Here is an 18,406-nt window from a genome sequence, read left to right as displayed (position 1 = left end):
CCTTTCCAAGTATCCAGCAGCTGGTCCAGAATGTCTTTGATCTCCAGTAGGGCCTCACCCACATCTGCCAGCCCCATGTGTAGATCTTAGAAACCCTAAGACTTATCCACCAGGAGACAAAAGGAGACAAGTGGGGGATGAGTTTCAAAACGTTGTTTCAAGTCAGATTTTTAGCCTAAGAACACCTTAGGATATCTCAGATCACACCAGATGCCTGCGTGGGCAACTGAATCAAATTCAGTCGGTTTGGAGAAATTAAAAAAAAAAAATATCTAGTAATATCTTAATAGAGGTCCTCAAAGAGGCATGAGAGGGAAAAGGACAGGAACTTTTGTAATGCAATAGCAAATAAAAAGGATGACATTTAAAAAAAAAAGAAGGGAAAAAAGTATTTCAGTTTGAAAGATTCCTTTGAGGGGGAAATAAAAAAGGATGTATGACCATGTGTTTTCAAGACAGGCAGAAGTGGCAGTGACATAGTATTCAGCCACTAATATACTTGCAAAGAACTAAAAAGAGGTAGAACTAATCATAAATGTAGAGAATATGATACATAATTGGTAAAAATATCCAATTACATTTCAACACCACCAGAGCCTTAAAAGTATGAAAGCAAACACCAGACCCACATCTCTCTGAGGTAAAAAAAGGGGAAAACTTTAGTCTACCTTCACTAGTCTGTGTGCTTAGTCCTCATAGATGTTGTGAATTCTCCCAGTTTACCACCATAACATTAGAATCAAACCTTAAATTGTACTTTGTTTATTAGGTCACATCAAAAGATCATAAAAATACTTTTAAAAAAGTATTTAAGTGAGTTCAGTGCATACAAATCTACTGCAGATGTTTAGGAATGCCTCTGCTTGGTGGTTCAAACTGGTATGATCAGAGGAAGAATTATATTTAGCTTTCTATATAAAGTTACCAGCAATAAGACTCATAGATACAGGATTTCTTTTTAAATCTTACCCTGAAATTACATTAGTGAAGAAGGCAACATTCCTCAGGATGACATTAGGATATAATTGATTGTTTTTTCAGACTACAAGAGGAACATACCTAATCACAGTAAAGGATAACATTTTCAAAACCAACTGAAAAACCTCAGAACTCTCCTAAAAGCTTACATGCTTCAGCAAAAAAAATATGCTATTGTCTCTACCTTTAACATGGGTAAGAGGAAAAATAAAAGGCATTTCCTCATGCCAGAAGAATGCAATTCAGAAAATTGCAAAAACTGCATAGCAACCTATCTGGGAAATCCTACTAATGTGTCCGATCTGTGCTTTGTGCCCATTTCTCATGGTAATCTTTTATCTGGGAACAAAGCCACAATTGCTGAAACAGCTCTGCTTGTATAAAGTAACAGCGTGTCCAATAAGCAACAAAGGACAATTTAGTTCTCAGAACAAATAACCTGGCTGGCTCCAGATGAGCTCGCTCAAGAAACAGAGCAGCAACGCCTTCCTCTCAAACAAAGCTGAGGTACCCGGTTACACTGGGCTAGTGCAGCCCAGACACCACGTGCACACCGAAGGAAACCTGTCCAGAACCAGCCAGGGAACGTGCCCAGCTCGGGGCTGGCCTGGACAAACAAATCAAAGGTAGTGAGATGTAAGTTCACCTGTGAAGATCTGACATTTTAAGTTCTTCACACAGGACTGGCCAGAGCAGTGGTTTTGCTTACCTTGACGATGACCTCCTGTATCAAACACTTCAACTATTACTGTGATAAACTGATAAATAAGGGAAAGTAAAGTGATAGTTATTATTATTTTTAGGAGGTGGTCAGACACGAAAAAGGATGGTGTATCTTGTTGGTGTATCTTGGCAGAAGGAATATGAATCACATATGAAGAGAATGAGACTATATGAGAGAATATGGCAATTGCCACTAATAAGGAATTATGTCACTCTACCTTATTTTTACAAACAGACTTAAGCACATCAACAATCAGAGAATGAATTTATTTGCAGGATACATTTATCATACATAGAAAACAATATTTATTGTTTCGTTAATTAAATAGAGAAAAAAGGCAAAACAAAACTACAATACATTATTCAGTGTTCCATATATTTATTAGCCGACATTTTCAAACTGAAGCTTTCTTTTTTTTCCTTTTTTAAAAAAAACCATGATCATGAACAATGCATAGTGGGAACAAAGGGTCTAAAAATCTAACATTCCACAGCTGTGAGTCAGTGTGAAAAATAAGGCCATGTAGAGGAAAAAAAAAACCTACAGTGAATTTCTAAACAATACATATTCTATTGACAGGCTTCAGATAAGATCAGCTAAGTATAAGAAATCTAAAAGCAATGTTATGTAAGGAAAAGATGAATTTAAAATATCAACAAACAACTTGGAAATAGATTTTTCTAGTGATGGCTTGGAAATAGCCTCCAAACTTTCAACCAAGTATCAATGAAGATCAGTTATATTATGATGCTCCAAAAACCATCCCAGGATGAACATCTAGAGGTGAGAAATATCCAACTCCATTTTAAAAAATAAGCTACAGCTACCCATGCTACTTATTCAGCACATATATATTGAAGGAATGAAAAGTGTTAAGAAAAAAGTTTGATCACCACTCACTGAATGATTCAGTGAAGGGCTGGAAAACACATCTTCCTGCTCTGAAATGTTAATTACAACTTCTTTTCAGGTTTCATGACAATGTAAATGGAATGAATGGAATTGCAGTGTCATATCCTGCTCTTTGTTCCTGTCCTTTCACACCGGGTCAGCAGTGTGAAAGTTTCATAAAGCTGCCATAAGCTGAAGTTCTTCACTGCCCCTAAACACTGCCATCTGCTCTTCACATGATGGAGTGGATGAGCCCAAGCCAGAAGTCACAGAGCTGCTGTTTTCTGGCAGTCCTCAGTGCGATGTTCCCAAATGCTGCATTGATGCAGGGTGTGTACCCCAGGTAACTCAGCCACATTAAATAACTAATCAATAGAAAGCGTTACATGAAATTCAGGATAAAGAAGATATAAAATATTTGCCAATATTGGATCTTACCTGTGTTAAGATTCAAAGTTCCTTACTCACAAGATTGCAAGAACAAAGCTGAGGAAAGACTGGTTGTGGAAATTGGTCTGAATGCAAGTGTACAGAATGCATATTTTACAAGTAACTATATCTAGAGTTTAGCTCTATATATAAATAGAGACTAGGCTATACAAAACTTTATAAGCCTTCTTCATCTGTCATTAGTGATATCCAGATCTGTATTGATCTCTGAATTAGTAAGACATACATAATTTATTTTAAAAATATTCCTACAGGTCACCCTTTGACATCATGTAAAATGTATGGGAAGCTATGGGAACGCTGCGATTGTGCTAAATGGAACAAAATATATCCTTATTAAAAGAAAGCTGAAACACCCTGCCTACCATGGAGAGTTCTGTCCTGAAAACTGTTTCTTCAGTATGGTCTACACAGTCTTGTTCATCCCAGTTATTCAGAACAGCACAAACAGCAGCAATAAGAGGGTGATGCATTCCAAGGCTGATCTCTTTTAGTGGCCCTGAAAAAACTGTGTTTACCATGCTTGTAGCTGAGGCTTCACAGAAAGTAAGAACCATATTTTAAACGTCAGCCGAACAAAACTCATGCAGCTGTGGTTACATTATGTCCCCATCACTTGTCTTCTGTTAATAAAGAAGTTAAGAATTACTTATGGGGGAAAAACATAAGTTTCTGTTCTCAAATCCAGAGAAAATCATAGAGAGAATTCACAGAGAGAAGGAAAAACAAAAGCCTACATTGCAGAATATGGAGGACTGCTCTAAGTTATCCCTAAAAAAGCACCAATACATCCTATGGCTATGTACGTATTTGTTATACAAATGTATGTATACACACACATCCACAAATGCAGAATTATCACTGAAAGAATCAGTATCAATATCGTTGGTTGTTTCCTTCTAAATAAAAAGGATGAGTTAACAAATTTTACACTGTGGCTCATAATTTGGGATGACTAATCTGCAAGTTTGTCTACACTTTTTCTAGTGAAGCCTCTTTCATTTAACTTGTACAGAAGCAAGCTGGTTTTAATTTCCTAAGTTAGCAAAGAGCATGTAACATCCCCCATGCTAAGGAGTTTGCCATTTCCATGTCATATCATGCATTATCAGAACATGCTATGTAAATATTTGCTGATATAAAAAAATTAATAAAAAACAAGTTAGAACAATGATTATAATTGCGGAATTCTTCTGGAAATTTTCAAACAAAAGCTAAGTATAACATTTCTGAATATTAGACATTACTTTTTCCATCTGATACAGATTTAAAATGCATAGTATATACATAAATAGTAGCAGCCATCCAATCTTTAAGAGTGCTGTGTTTTATAGTCCAGTCAATACGCCCTATAATTATATTGATGGACCCTGTATTAAAGATTCTGAGGGGCTAATTAGACTAAAATGTAGAAGGATTTAATTTTAAGGAATTACTTCCTTTCTATTTTTACAAAAACAAAAGACACATCACAAATACTCCAGTAAAAATCCAACACACAAAAATTACCCTGTACTTTTGTGTTTTCTCTTGCTAAATAAATGACCAAAACCCCAGGAAAAATCCTCCCAGTAAGTGTATGTATGGCCCATGCTTATCAGAATGTAATCCATATGTTAGGATTATGGAGAATGAAATGGATCCACTGAACAACTTCTTCTTCAGAGAGTGGTCCAACCTACCTATTACCTTTGTCCACATTAATCTAAGATGTGCTGGGTCACCATTCATACCCAGTTTGCTTAAAGTCTTGATTCTTGTACATACCTAAATCAACCCTTACTCAGTAGAATTTTAGCGTATGGAGAAATGGACTCATGAATTACTTTTAAGCACTTCTAGTACTCTCTCTTCCATACAAGAGATCTAGGGTCTTCACAGTGCACTAGTTTGTCTGTTTTGCTAAAGCCATGACCGATGTCTTATCCACCCTCTTCTTGCTTATGAGGTCAGACACAGACTGAAGTTCTACTTGGTAAAACTGTGGCCTTCAGTGACTGTGTAAAGTAAACTGGCTTTAGCTTCATTTGATAAAGCTGCATGTTTTGGTAGCACAATAAATAACCAGGAACAGCCTTCCAGCCTCATTGTAGAAGATGAAATTTGTGCATGCCAATTCAGAAGCTTTGGGTTCTTCTAAATCTGTTGCCTACATCTCCATGAGAGGCACTATGCTGAAGGATTGTTCCAAGCCATTGTAGTCAACATGAATAAATAAATATCAGACTTGACATGTTTTGAAAGTAAATATCCTGCCTTACTAAATTACATTAAACTTCCAAGTGCAAATTAATTTTTTGGAATGTAGATTGGATGAGACAGAGGAAAGTGTCACAGAGCCATTGAAAGGAAGAGCTCAGATCAGTAAACAGCCACTGAGGCGAGAGAGCAGTCTGGAAGAGAGCCTTAGAGCCAGGCCTTGGGCAAGGACCAGGCTGCTCCTGCCCTCCTGTCCACAGAGGGATGGCAGAGTGGCCCATCAGAACGGCTACTCTGAAACCTCTGTATGTTTCCAGGAGTGATGACAAGTTAGACTTACAGGGTGTAGTTTGTTTTTTCTTTCTTGCACTTTGTGTTACTTTTAATGGTCCCCAGAGGGACGAGCTCACACTAGATTGGAGGATTTACTCTCTCCTACCAGGACCCATCCCAATTTGCCTGGGTTGAAATGACTGAAAAGGAGAGGCACAGGCCAGCCACCCCAGAGAGGTGAACTTCAAGGGCCCACCCAGCCTGTGGCAGCACTGGAAAGGGATGTAAACCAGCCAACAACAAATAAATAAACATGGTCTCTCATTACTGCTTGCATCGTCTTAAGAAAGGAGTCCATCTTAAGTGTGAAAACTACTGTGCAAAAGTACACATCAGTGGGCAAATGCAAACATCAGTTATGAATCTGTGCAGTAGCACCAGGAACTGGGCTCAGCCCCACTTTGAAATTACCCAGGCTTTCACCTCAGGTGCCAAAAGAATCTATTTTACCTGGTCATGGATGTTTCAGTACTCCCTGCAAGCCAGGATCCATGAGCTTAGGTTCCACTTTAGCTCCTGACGGAAAGGCTGTTTCTGTAAAGGAACTCTGAGCTGCAGCAGCTCCTGTGGGGAGCACTGTATGAGGCAGAAGTTGCAGGGTATTTTCTAAAGTTTCCTATTTCAAATATTGAGGCTCCCGAACTAAAACGTTTTTGTTCAAATATCAGCCTATATTGAGGCAAGGCTCTGATTGAACCTGTTATATATAAACTAAGCAATATATCACAGGAGGACAAGACATTCAATATATAATCCTACTGGGTACAAAATACTACAGACTTAAAGGGCTTCAAAGCATGTCAGACATACTTCAGTCAGTAAAATACTGACTGTTCTTCCACTGTTCATTTAAGAACAAAGATATGGTCTGTATTCATCTCAGAAAGCAAAGCCAAATATTTAAATAGTTCAAATCACAATCATACTCTTCCTCTAAATAGTTCATATGTAAGACCAGCTTCAGCTAAATATCTTTGTTAGCTATCTTTGAACAGAATGACTCCTAGCAAAGGAAAACAACCCTTTGAAATACAGAAAATCATCAGTGAGTTACTGTACATATTACATGCATAGCATTGGAGGATAGACACCATAAAAACAATAGGTTTCACTTTCAACTGTGAACAGGTAGAATACAGTATTATTTTCTGAGTAAAACACCACAAACATTACATATCACTTAGGAAAACTATGCACAACATACTTCAGCACTCAGAAACTAAATTTCAGTTATCTTGTAGCTATTGCTGACAAATATTGCCTTTAAAAAAACTTCAGCTGCGTATGATAATATACAACTGAAAGTGTAAGCAACACAAATGTGGGCTTTGGTATCCTCCCACATGCTTCATTTTTAGCAGACATTGGCACTTCTCATCTACATCCTGAGGACGACGTTCCTCCAGTCATTTTGGCCAGGTGAAAAGGAAAGCCACTAACCCATATGGCTGCTCTCCCCCATTAACACATGGTATGCATTTACCTAGCTTTTCCCCATTTTGAGACCACACTTTAGGGCTTCTTAGAATCCAGTTTGGTGGAATACCAGGCTAGAAAAGCCAAAACAAGTCACTGAAGACTATGCTGATTGAGAAATGATCAGAGCCCACACAGATCTCTTGACAATTATAAAATAAAATTAAATTTAATTATTAATTAATTAATTATTAAAATTATAAAATAAAACTGTTTTTTCCTCCCACTTTACAAAAATTTGAGGCAAAATAATTCCCTTATTTCAAGATCTGAATTAATGAAGTCTGATTTTTTCCTATGAAATCTTAAAATGCAATTTCTCCGAAATTAATACAGTGCTTAAAGAGTAAATAAAAAGGCTCCTACTTTTTCCTATTAGATTTCCCATGACCACAGGCATGGTGTTGTAAAGTTTTAAATTAAAACAGCAACCACCAGTTGATTGTTCTTTCAGTGTCATTTTAAGGGAATTATTTCAATCTCAGTACTGGACAAATTTTAAAAGGCAATGGATTCATTATTTCTGTGTACTTTGAGAACTGATGGAAGAATATCCAATGTCCTATCGTGCTGTCACCATCCAAAGTCCCAGTGCAACATTGGCAGCCAAAAGTGCACTTCCAGCAAGCAAAATTAAAAAGCCAACAAGCTCTCTGTTTTGTTTTTCTACAATTAGGGAGCTCAACGTGGCTTCCAGGAAGGAATTTAATATCCACTGACCATCCAAAGCAAAGCAGGGTACAGCATTGATAACTGCCAGTGCTCCTGATAGTGAGATGAGGTACCTGGTTCAATTTAGTTAAGGTTCATAAGAATATCCGAGAAAATGTAAAAAAAAAGTAAAAAAAAAAAAAGATACATGTATTTTATTTCTAGTATGCAGAGAGAGACATATGAAGGTTAATTTTCTAGCTGCCATTCCACAGAAATTATATGAGTAAAATTAGTTTTACACCATAACGTACCTGCTCAGAGAATTGCCCTTGCAGATTTTTATTTTTTTAAGAGCTAAGTTTGGATACTTAAACCTGCACTCTTCACAACTTGAGTGAAAGCAGGAGACAGAAAAAACACCATCTTCTTTGCTTGCTTTGTGTGCTTTTGGAGGAAGGTTATAGCTCTGACACCATGCCTGAACTAAGAAGGTATTCTATACTCAAGTATGAAATCATGATTAGCAGTATTTTCCAAAACACTCCCTAGTAAATGACTAAAATATAATCAGAAATCTGACCTATCTCTCCTACTTACCTGTCAGCCAGAAATCTGGGTGGATTTCTGTACGTGTGTGTGCACGTGAGAACGAGGGATGGGTAGATAATTTTTACTGTTGGTAAAGGCTTGCTAACTGCAGTACCTACCTCCATCCTCAGTGGCCAGGCAAGAAGACATGAGTCAGAAAGCAGCTGGGGCAGCGTGAACCCTGATGTGTTCCCAGAAAATGAGAGCTTATGTGGTACCTTTACTCTAGTTCTATGGACTAGTTATTAAACTGAACTACATAGTTTAATTATTCTATAGCCACACATGAACATTTCAGTTTCTAAGGCTAAAGGTTCCAACATTAGCCACATTCAAGTCTACTAATCTATATGTGTGTATATATATAATCTTGTTCACGAATAAGCAAGTGTTAACCACATTATCCTGTTTTTTGAATAGCTATTTTCTTTTCTCTTGAAGAAAAAAAATAAAAAACCCAACCATATCCTGTTATTTAGTTCAGTATAATGCCACAAAAATAATACAACCCTGACACTGCAATGCTAGCAAGAACATCTAATTTTTCCTGACTTAAATTCAAGCTTACTTTGGCTCTCTTGTCACATCTGTTAAGGCTCATCCTCAAGAGTTAAAAAAGCACTGACCAAAAATACGCTCTTAAGCTCAAGAAAGTTAGAGGTTTCATTTTTAGCTTGGGACAGGGACAATAATCAATGCAGAGATGGGATAAAGATGTCAAATGTCTACAGAAATATTTCACGGCATCCTGTCTAGAATGATATCCAACTGAAATTTCGCTGGGTCACTAAATTCTAAACAGTTCCCTTCTTACCTTAAAAGAACAAACATACTTCAAAGGATACTTGCAAAACGTCTCTATCACCACAGGCATGTCGATACTTAGAAAGTTTTGTCGTGGTACAAAACTGCTGAGACTTACTGAAATGAAAATAAAAAGATACACAAAGCATGAAAAGTCATTCCAGGGTTATAACATTATGAGCTTTAGATTATAATTTTGCAGAAAAATCACATGGGAAATGACCTTGAAGGACAAATAAACAATAAGGGTCTGCTTGTTTTTTGTTTTTACAAGACTGCAGCTGTTACATTTTTCTTAAACATGGTCACTATCACGGTAAAGTCACTACACAAAGCACAGTTAGTATTTCAGTAAAACTAGATCTAAAATACATATTTTCAGAGGCATCTTCAGTCATAAAGACCCCACTGTGTGATTCCAGTACTTTTCAAAGAAAAGAGATTATAAAAGTTACCAGACTTTTTCAACATATGCAGTCCACATGCATACTGTGGTTGCACACGTGTATTTTCTCTGAAGGCCAGAAAAATCTTCCCTTGCAGTACCTGCAGAAGATCTCCCTAACCTGAGGCCAAGCTCATGGTGTACAGGAGTAGGGGAGATGGGGAGCAGAATTGTGGAGTCCCTCTGAGAAAGCAAAGGCTACAAGGGAATGCACAGCTGCATCACACAACACCAGTCAGCCAGTGTGTAAGTGGCTTCTCTTCTGTGTTCAGATGGTAAGTGACTTCAAGATAGAACTTGGTGCAACTTAAAAACCTGGGAGGGGGGACTTGCCAACCTTCTTAAAAACTGTGACTGGAAAATTGCAGTGTCGAGGACCACAGGATCTTGAAATACTTTATTACTGTACACACTGTTCCTTGAAGGTGTACATGAACCTTCAGTTGACTGCATGTCAAATGTTTCTGAGAGATTCTTCAAGGAAAGTGTGGTGGTTTGAGACCTGCCAGAAGGCACTTTGTTAGTAAAGGGCAGTTCCATCTGGGTAGCAGTCTGAGTCTGCCAGCACCAAGGACTGTTTGAAATCCTCTGTGACAGCTGCAGGAAAGACACCTTTCCTACTAAAAGGAAGGCACAGAGAAGTCTAACCCCCAGAAGGAAGAGGTTAGGGTAAATTGATGCAGAATTAGAAAATCACCTTGATAATAAACTTGCACGATACCACCAATACTCTTGCTGTCTTTGAAGTACAACTTTAGATGTGAGTTGCCAGCCACAATGGCCTGAATTTTCCCTACTTACGTGGAGAAAAGTTATAGCCATAAGAAATACATACCTCCAGAGAGATATTTGAAGGCAAGAGATCAAACCCCACTCAATACAAACATCCCTTGGGAAAGGAACAGTTTAACTGACCCTTAGAGAAATTTTAACCATAGGTGTCATAGGTTAGCAAGCATAGTCCTGGAAGGGATGTCCTTGCTAAGGGGTGCTTACAGTTTCCTCTGGGAACTGATAGAACCTATCAGCTGACCAGTTTGAATATGGACAATTCTCTAAGCCACTTAAAGTTGTGATCACCTCTGTGATCCACACTTAAGAATAGGCAAACTCCCCCTCCAAGCTCTCTCTCGTTTCTGGCGCTGGCACAGGTGGCTGCGGGGCCCGTGTGGGGCCAGCGGGCCCAGCCAGGCCCTGCTTGGGCCAGGCCGGGCCGGGCCATGGCCATCCTGAAGCCATGGACCTGTTCCAGCCGTGGAACCCCCCCCACTGCCTTGCCGTGGGCAGCCGGAGCGGCTCGGCTCTCCCCCCTCTCCACTGCGATAAGAAAGATTCAACATTCCAGCTGCAAAGCTGCAAGGCCGAGGTGAGATTAACCCTTTTACTGCTGTGAAGAGCTGAAAACCTGAGGGAAGAGAGAGAGGAGATGCTTAAAGCTGAGATTCTGTTGTGAAGCTATGATATATCAGAGTATCCTGTTGTAATTTCATGAAGATATGGGGGGTGGAGTGTTCAACTCGTGAGCAAAAGCACCTGCACTGAGATAGGCAGATGCTGACGCAGCTGTAATTTCATGAGAAGTTTGGACAGGGAGAGATGAACCAGATGAGGACTTTTGCTCCAAACGGGAAAGGAGAAAACCTCAGTCCCTAGAGATGCTCCCAGAGATAGTCCTAACGATGAAGATGATGAAGACCCTTTGCTCCCAGGGAAGGAGAAGGGCCTCTGTTTTTTTGTTTCTGAATGGCTCAACCTTAAAATAGTACCCCAAAAAACTTCAAGAGTGGACCCTCGAAAGCAGTTGTGGGAAAAGCTGCAAGTCGGGGGAAGGGACTCACGCAGGCAGAGAGACTCCTCTTCCTAAATGGACTGAACAATATTTGGAAGTGGGTGGCTGTCTCGTTGTGATAATGTTTTCATAGCATGAGCAAGAAGAGACTTCTCTTTCTAAATGGACTGAACAAGGTTATTATGGAAGTGGTAAACAGACTGAACATCTTAAGGGTTGTCTTTTTACATTGTCAGTGGGAGAAGGGAGGAAGGTGGGGGGAGGAGGAGAGTTCTGAAGGTGGTATAATTTTTTTTTTTTCCTTTCCTCTTTAAGGTCTGTTAATAAACTTCTTTATATTCTTTCAAGTTTGGTGCCTGCTTTGCATTGCTCCTAATTCTTATCTCACACAAGATAAACAGTAATGAGTATTTTGGACCAAACCACTACACTAAATTGGTGTTTCCTCCCGGTTACAAACCGAACCCGCGACAATAGGCTAAGAGAACACTGGGAACAGAACATACCAAAAGTGCTGCTAAGTATATCTTACTTAAGAGTGAGATCATATTTCTTCAGGTTTGATAAAGAATTCAAGGACACAGCAACAAAGGTGAGGGAAAGTATTCTAAAGTCACGTAAGGCAGAGAACAGTCCATTTGGTCACATAAAGACATTTACTTCTGTTAGCAGATGCCCTTCTGATAAGTCCAGCCAGCAATCACACCATGGGTTGGAAAGACATGGATAGCAAGGAGAACCGAAAAAAGAATGGGTTTGATGTGGCAACAAGCAGAGAACTTTTCAGTATCAAAATTGCCAGTGCGCTTGAAAGTCATGTTTTTTCTTAAAGCTTAAGACCAACCTTTGATTTAAGGGAACTGGGAGAAAATAAATCTGTTGGACAACTGAGTGAAGAACACAACAGACAAACCCTGGACACTACCCAGATCAGAAAGTCAGAGGTATCCAAGTCAATCACAGAATCATAGAATGATCTGGGTAGGAAGGGACCTTAAACATCATCTTGTTCCAATCTCCCTGTCACAGGCAGGAACATATTCCACTAGACCAGGTTGGTCAAAGCCCCATCTAGCCTTGCCTTGAACACTACCAGGGACAGGGCATCCACCATTTCTATGGGCAATGTGTTTCAGTGCCTCACTATATTTATTGAAGAATTTCTTCATTGTATCTAATCTCTTTCTAGAAGAAAGCCTGTATGATGAGTCACTGATTATAAGAGATACAACTGCAAAGTTCTTTGAAACATTCTATGTGTTTGTCTAGCAGTATTTAGTATCAAGCTGTGACAGTAAAAATATAGTTGAACCACAAAAAAAGCCCCAAAGATACAGTATTTTTCCCTTACATCTATTCTACACAAAAAATTAATCAACTAAATGCAATATTTTATTAAAATACTCATTTAGCCTTATTTTAAAAATTACACTGGTTAACCAAGCAGACACCACAGCCTTCTGCAGCTTGACACAGGAGCTTGCCTGAGTGCAGGTGCAGGACCTTGTACTTGGTCTTATTGAACCTCATGAGGGTTCTTTTCAAGCTTGCTCAGGTCCCTCTGGATGGCTTCCCATTCTTCAGGTGTGCCAACAGCACCACTCAGCTTGGCATTGTCTGCAAACTTGTAGGAGGTGTACTTGATCCTGCTGTGGGGAGGCTGTGTCCCAGCCCGTGGGTGGAGCTGCCCTATGGGATGTGCTCCCCTACCTGGGAGGGCAGCTTCCCAGGAGCACCCTGAGTTCCATCCCCACACAGCCGCACCCTGGCTGCCCGCTCATTCCAGGGCCATGAGGTCACACAGGCCCAGGGGACTCCAGCAGCTGTCCATAAGCACCCTGAGTGCCAGCCCCACACAGCCCTGCTCCCTGAATACCATCCCCACACAGCTGTGCCCTGACTGCAGGGTCCATGAGGTCACAGAGCCCCATGGCACTGCACTGGCCATAAGAACCAACTGCTCAGCCCCCATCCCTGACTGTGTGGTGGAAAGGGGATCATGGCGCTTGTCCACCATCTTTTCCTCTCCCTCCTCATCCTCCTGATGGTCCTGCATCCTGGGGCTGCCAACTATGCTCCACAGAAATCACAGGAAGCAGGTAAGCTGCCAGCACTGGTGCAGCCTTTCATGGGCTAGTGGGGTCTTCTCACCAAGAAGATGGTTTTTCCTCCAGTGCTTTACTGAGGGTTTCCTCTCTGTGAGCGCTCTCCTGCCAACAGAGTCCCAAGTCCATCTCTCCTCCAGGGGTGTTGCACATTGTGTTTAAAGAGTGCTGAGCTGCCAGCTCAGAGGTCCCTGGGTCCTCCTCTGCAGCTCTGGCAATCCACTGACATCTGGCTCCCACGTTGCTACCTGACCCCCCATCCAGTGCTTCTGTACACAAAAGCAGAAGATCCCAACATGCAACGGAAACATTTCTCTGTGCTTGCTCCTAGCTGAGTCTCTAGCTGATTCTGTGGCAGCTTGGCAGAAAGATGGTTTGGAGCCCTTGGGCGAGCCCGGAGCAGGTAAGTTCTCAATGTTCCTTTGAAAGAATAATTATCACCAATGTGTCAATAGCTTAGTAATGAGCAATTTTCTTTAAGATGGCTTGCTGAAATCTTCAGTCGTCAAACACATGCGTAATCGCACAGGTAAGTTAGTTGGAGGAAGATATATTTACCTTTTAATCTTCCTTCCATAAGAAATGCAAGTTGCTCATTCCAAGGCGGATGCCAGCCACTGGCATGGCCAGGTAATTGCTGTCCTGTGGTCAGCACAAGACGGCTGTGTGGCAGCAGGCTCTTTCCCCAGAGCCTACTCTTGCATGTCACATCAGCAACTGAGCTGAAAGTGTGTTGGGTTCAAGATATCTGGATCCCATTACAGAGACAATGAGAAACAGGACTCTTGCACAAACATAGCTCCCTCTGTAGCTTCATCCCAGAGCTTGCCCTGAGTACCCAGATGACCAAAGCACAAAGGTAGCCCCGAGCAGGATCCCTCTCATGAGCTGAGGTCCAGATCAGTGTTCTGACTTGCATATTGGGCAGGGAAGCTAGAGGGAACCTCCCCATCCTCCTGCGTCCTCCATGCCTGAGCCATGCAGAGGCTTTACCCGTGTCTGCTTTTTGGCAGTGCTGCCAAAGTCCGGAGAAAAACAGAATGAGAAAGCTGCTGAATCTCCTCAAGCAGACTCAAAGCAGTCAGGTACTGAGCAGTCCTGCTGGGATCCCTTATGGGGAGACACATCCTGAAACGTGCAAGTGGCTGCAAGGGGTGCTCATGCTGGAGAAAGGGCAGACAGGGAAAGCAAGCTTTAAGTGTCTCCTGTGAGGGCCTGACTCCATCCCGTTGGGGTGTGGGAGCTGGCCCAGAGAGGGAGAGTTGCAGGTGGAACCGCCTAATGAGTTTTTGTCAAAGCAGTGACTGGCCAAGCAGCAGTGCTCCCCACTGTGCTCTCCTCCTGACCATTTGAGCTCTGTTCAAGGGACAGCCTGTCCCCGGGGGGTGGGAGTGTGCCTCCAGGACCAGCACTGGGGAGAAAACAAGAGAACATTCTGGTGATATCAAATGTGCTGCAAGTTCACCAGTGGTTAACTGGCAGACGACAGGCTAACATTTGGAATTGCTCTCACAGAAAAGGCTGGAGAAATGACCAAACAAGTTCCTAATGCCCGTGAGCACATCGAAAGTATTTTCTGTCATGGAGCAGGCTGTATGATAGGCATAGTGATAGTCCTGGTTGCCGTGCCAGCTGGGATACTGATGTGCTCTCTCGCAATCTGCTGGTGGTGTGAGAGAAAACGGTGAGTCACAGATCCCCCCCATAGCTCCTGCTTCCTTCAAAGGCAGCTCACAGCCACAAAGCATTTCTAGTCAGGCTGCTGTGCAGCAGCTAGTGGTTGGTCGAAAAACTCCTCTGAGGCTTCTGCAGCTGTCAGCAGCTTTAACTGGCCTCTTAATTTCTGGGTCTTCTCTTGGGGAGCCTACTTGGACTGGAGCCAGTGTTTGCTCAAACTGAGCCTGCCTGGACAAGAACAGCTTGCATGAGTGTCAGGCAGAAGCAAAACAAAGTCAGGACGAAAAAGAGTGAGGGGTGATATTGCTCTAGAAAGCAAGAGATGCATTGGCACCTACTGCAGACCAGCGAACCTGCCTGGAGGAATATCCCTGCTTGGTGGTGCCCTGGCCAAGGTGTGCAGCGGTGAGCCCTGCCAGCTCTGGGCCCTGCTGTGCAGGAGAGTCCCTGTGTCTCACCTGCAGCTTAGCCACCTCCTCTCTCCACAGGCGTCTCTCTGGAGATCAGCAGGAACGCACAGGCCTGATCGCATGCTCAGACAGCCAGCCCAGTTCACCTGAACCTGGTCTGCCACTGTAGTAGCCCTGAGAAACTCACACATCTGATCCCTGAGCTGTCCTTCCCCTGCCCCTCCTCGGCTGCCCTTCAGCAGCTGTGGAAACTGCCCAGCCCCAGCCACAACAGAAACAGCCACCTCCACCCCCAAACCTGCTGGCCCAGCCCTCCAGACAAAGCTGAAGGGGGCCTGCCAGCCAGGGTAGGGGTTGGGCTGACAGAAACATGACCAACAGCTTCAGGGATCAGCTCTTTTTGTCTGAATAAAAGGGAGAGTTTTCACACAAGTATTTGCACAGTATCAGAATATCCAGAGCTGGAAGGGACTCACAAGGATCACGAAATCCAACTCCTGGCCCTACAAAGAACATCCCCAAGAGTCACACCATGTGCCTGAGAGCATTGTCCAAAAGCTACTTGAACTCTGTTAAGCTTGGTGCCATGACCACTTCCCTGGGGGCCCTGTTCCACTGCCTGACCACCTTCTGGGTGAAGAACCTTTTCCTGATACCTGACCTAAACCTCCCCTGGCACAGTTTCAGCCCATTTCCTGGGGTCCTGTCACTGGTCACCAGAGAGAAGAGATCAGTGTCTGCCCCTCCACTTCCCCTTGTGAGGTTGTAGACCATGATGAGGTTTCCTCCAGGCTGAGGAAGCCAAGTGACCTCAGGTGCTCCTCAAATGGTTTCCTGTCTAGACTCTTCACCATCTTCGTAGCCCTCCTTTGGATGGTCTCTAATGGCTTTTACATCTCTATTATATTGTGGCAGCCAAAACTGCGCCCAGCACTTGAGGTGAGGCCACCCCAGTGCAGACCAGAGCAGGACAATCCCCTCCCTGGCCTGGCTGACGATGCTGTCCCTGATGTCCCCAGGACAAAGCTGACCCTCCTGGCTGCCAGGGCACTGCTGGCTCATGTTCAGCTTGCTGCTTACCAAGACACTCAGATGTCTTTCTGTGGGGCTGCTCTCCAGCCTCACATTATCCAGTTTGTCTGTACACACAGGTCAAGTGATATCCGAAGCAAACTTGACAAGTTGAAGGCTGGTATCAGAACATCTGATCAAAACTCCTGTTTATGAGCCAAAATAGCAAAATGGCTGAGGCACCCAGTGTATTCAAAGGTTTCAAAAGACATACACTGCAAAATACTGTAGTTTCAAAGCTTGACTGCCTCTTGACAAACACCTTAATGGCCACTACCAAGTCACCATCCTGAGCCTGGAGTTACGCCTACATTGAGAATGGATCACTGATCTTCCCATTTTGTTACAATAAACTGTTGTCACTGACAGCCACTAGACATGGATCTAAACTCCAAACCTTACTGCTGAAGCAAGCTTCAAACACAAAGAAACTTCAGGAAGTTGCTGGACTGAGCTCTAGAGACTGTAACATGAGGCAATACATTTACTGGTTGTAAGGACCAAACCTAATGGCAGTACGTGAATTTGTCCTCTGAAGAATAACAAAAGAATTACAGAAATTATGGTCCCCAGGCTTGTCTTCAAAAAGACACTGCTGGGAAGAGGTGAAGAGCAATGAGCGTGGGTGAGAGAAAACAGTCATTGTTTTCCCACTCTAATTAAACAATTCTTTGACCTGGAAATAACATTTCTTTTGTTGGCTAATGCTAGATGGTGTTGGCAAATATTGAGAAGAATTCACAACAGATACAATTTTAATTAGAAGTGACTTGAAGACTAGGTTGACCAAAGACCTATTCCAAACTTCTTTGTGGGGGAAGGGGCATGTATGCTGTGGAAGAGACAGACAGCATGGCATGAGTAATTTCTGTGTGGTCTCCAGAAGAACTGTATGTGTAACCCTTTAAACATGGGCTAAAGGCAAAGAAGGACCATCCTCAGCAGTAACGAACAAGCATGGAAATGCTGAGAGAACAGGCTGTACCAGAAAGGCCTTCATCATGGGTTATGGCTGTTGTTGCTCATAAACATCCCCAAAGCCAGGAAGTGGCTTCTTTTTTTCAGAAGACTCGGATACAACAGAAGTAGGAAACTGGTCCATCTTGAGGAAATTATCTTCTAGGTAAATTCTGTCTTCTTTTCATGAAGGAAATCTTACAGGTTTTGGTCCATGATGGACAAGAGTAACACTCAGGGATATGTTTCCTCAAGTAGTGTGAATTCCCAACACAAATCTTAAGTCATCAGACTCTTCCCAACCAACAAGGGCTGGAGAAGGAAGCAAAAATGTTGCAGTATTAGAAATGACAAGAGGGAATAAAACCCCTCATACATAATAAAGAAGAAACACTGCAAATTTGCATGGCAGTACTGACAGGGCCCTCCATTTCAACCTTACATATCAACTGTCCAACACAGGAAGAGCCTCTAGAGCATAACTGGGCTGCAATAAGAAAAGTTTAAAAGACTTAATACCATGTGTATTAAACCGACAGTATGAATTTATATTGGATAACATTAGATACTTTTTACAGAAAGAATGCTAATTAAAAGCATTTATCAATGTGTCTGTCCCAAACAACATGCACTCCTAATCATTTTTCTGTTTTAGTTTTGGCCAAATCTCTGTCACTGTAAGTTCATTTAGGATTATAATTCTTTACAGTTTTGCTATTTTTTAAATACTGGAAACAAGTGCTATATATAGCCTCCATATCAACAAAAAATATTTTTGCTAGTATACTTTAATTTGAGACAACGTAAAGATTTAACAGAAATAAATTGTAGAGGCTATTTCTTCTAAGTAGCTAA

The 18,406-nt window shown here is 42.0% G+C and overlaps 1 protein-coding gene across 2 annotated transcripts in view; it reads right to left on the bottom strand.

Moving 5' to 3' along the window:
• Positions 1-1,949: 1,949 nt before the first annotated feature.
• The window catches only part of MBTPS2 (membrane bound transcription factor peptidase, site 2), a 41,204-nt gene continuing 24,747 nt past the window's right edge, over positions 1,950-18,406 (bottom strand). For both annotated transcript variants that reach the window (XM_010394493.4, XM_019282994.3), the window contains 2 exons: positions 9,139-9,214; positions 1,950-7,836 (listed from right to left, as the gene is read on the bottom strand). In XM_010394493.4, the coding sequence (XP_010392795.1) occupies positions 7,614-7,836; positions 9,139-9,214 (299 nt within the window). In that variant the 3' untranslated portion in view covers positions 1,950-7,613. The remainder of the gene's footprint in view (positions 7,837-9,138; positions 9,215-18,406) is intronic.

This window comes from Corvus cornix, chromosome 1, assembly GCF_000738735.6.
Source record: "Corvus cornix cornix isolate S_Up_H32 chromosome 1, ASM73873v5, whole genome shotgun sequence".
In the NCBI taxonomy this organism is placed as follows: Eukaryota; Metazoa; Chordata; class Aves; order Passeriformes; family Corvidae; genus Corvus; species Corvus cornix.
The sequence above is the reverse complement of the archived record's forward strand: the minus strand, read 5'-3'. Positions and strand labels throughout refer to the sequence as shown.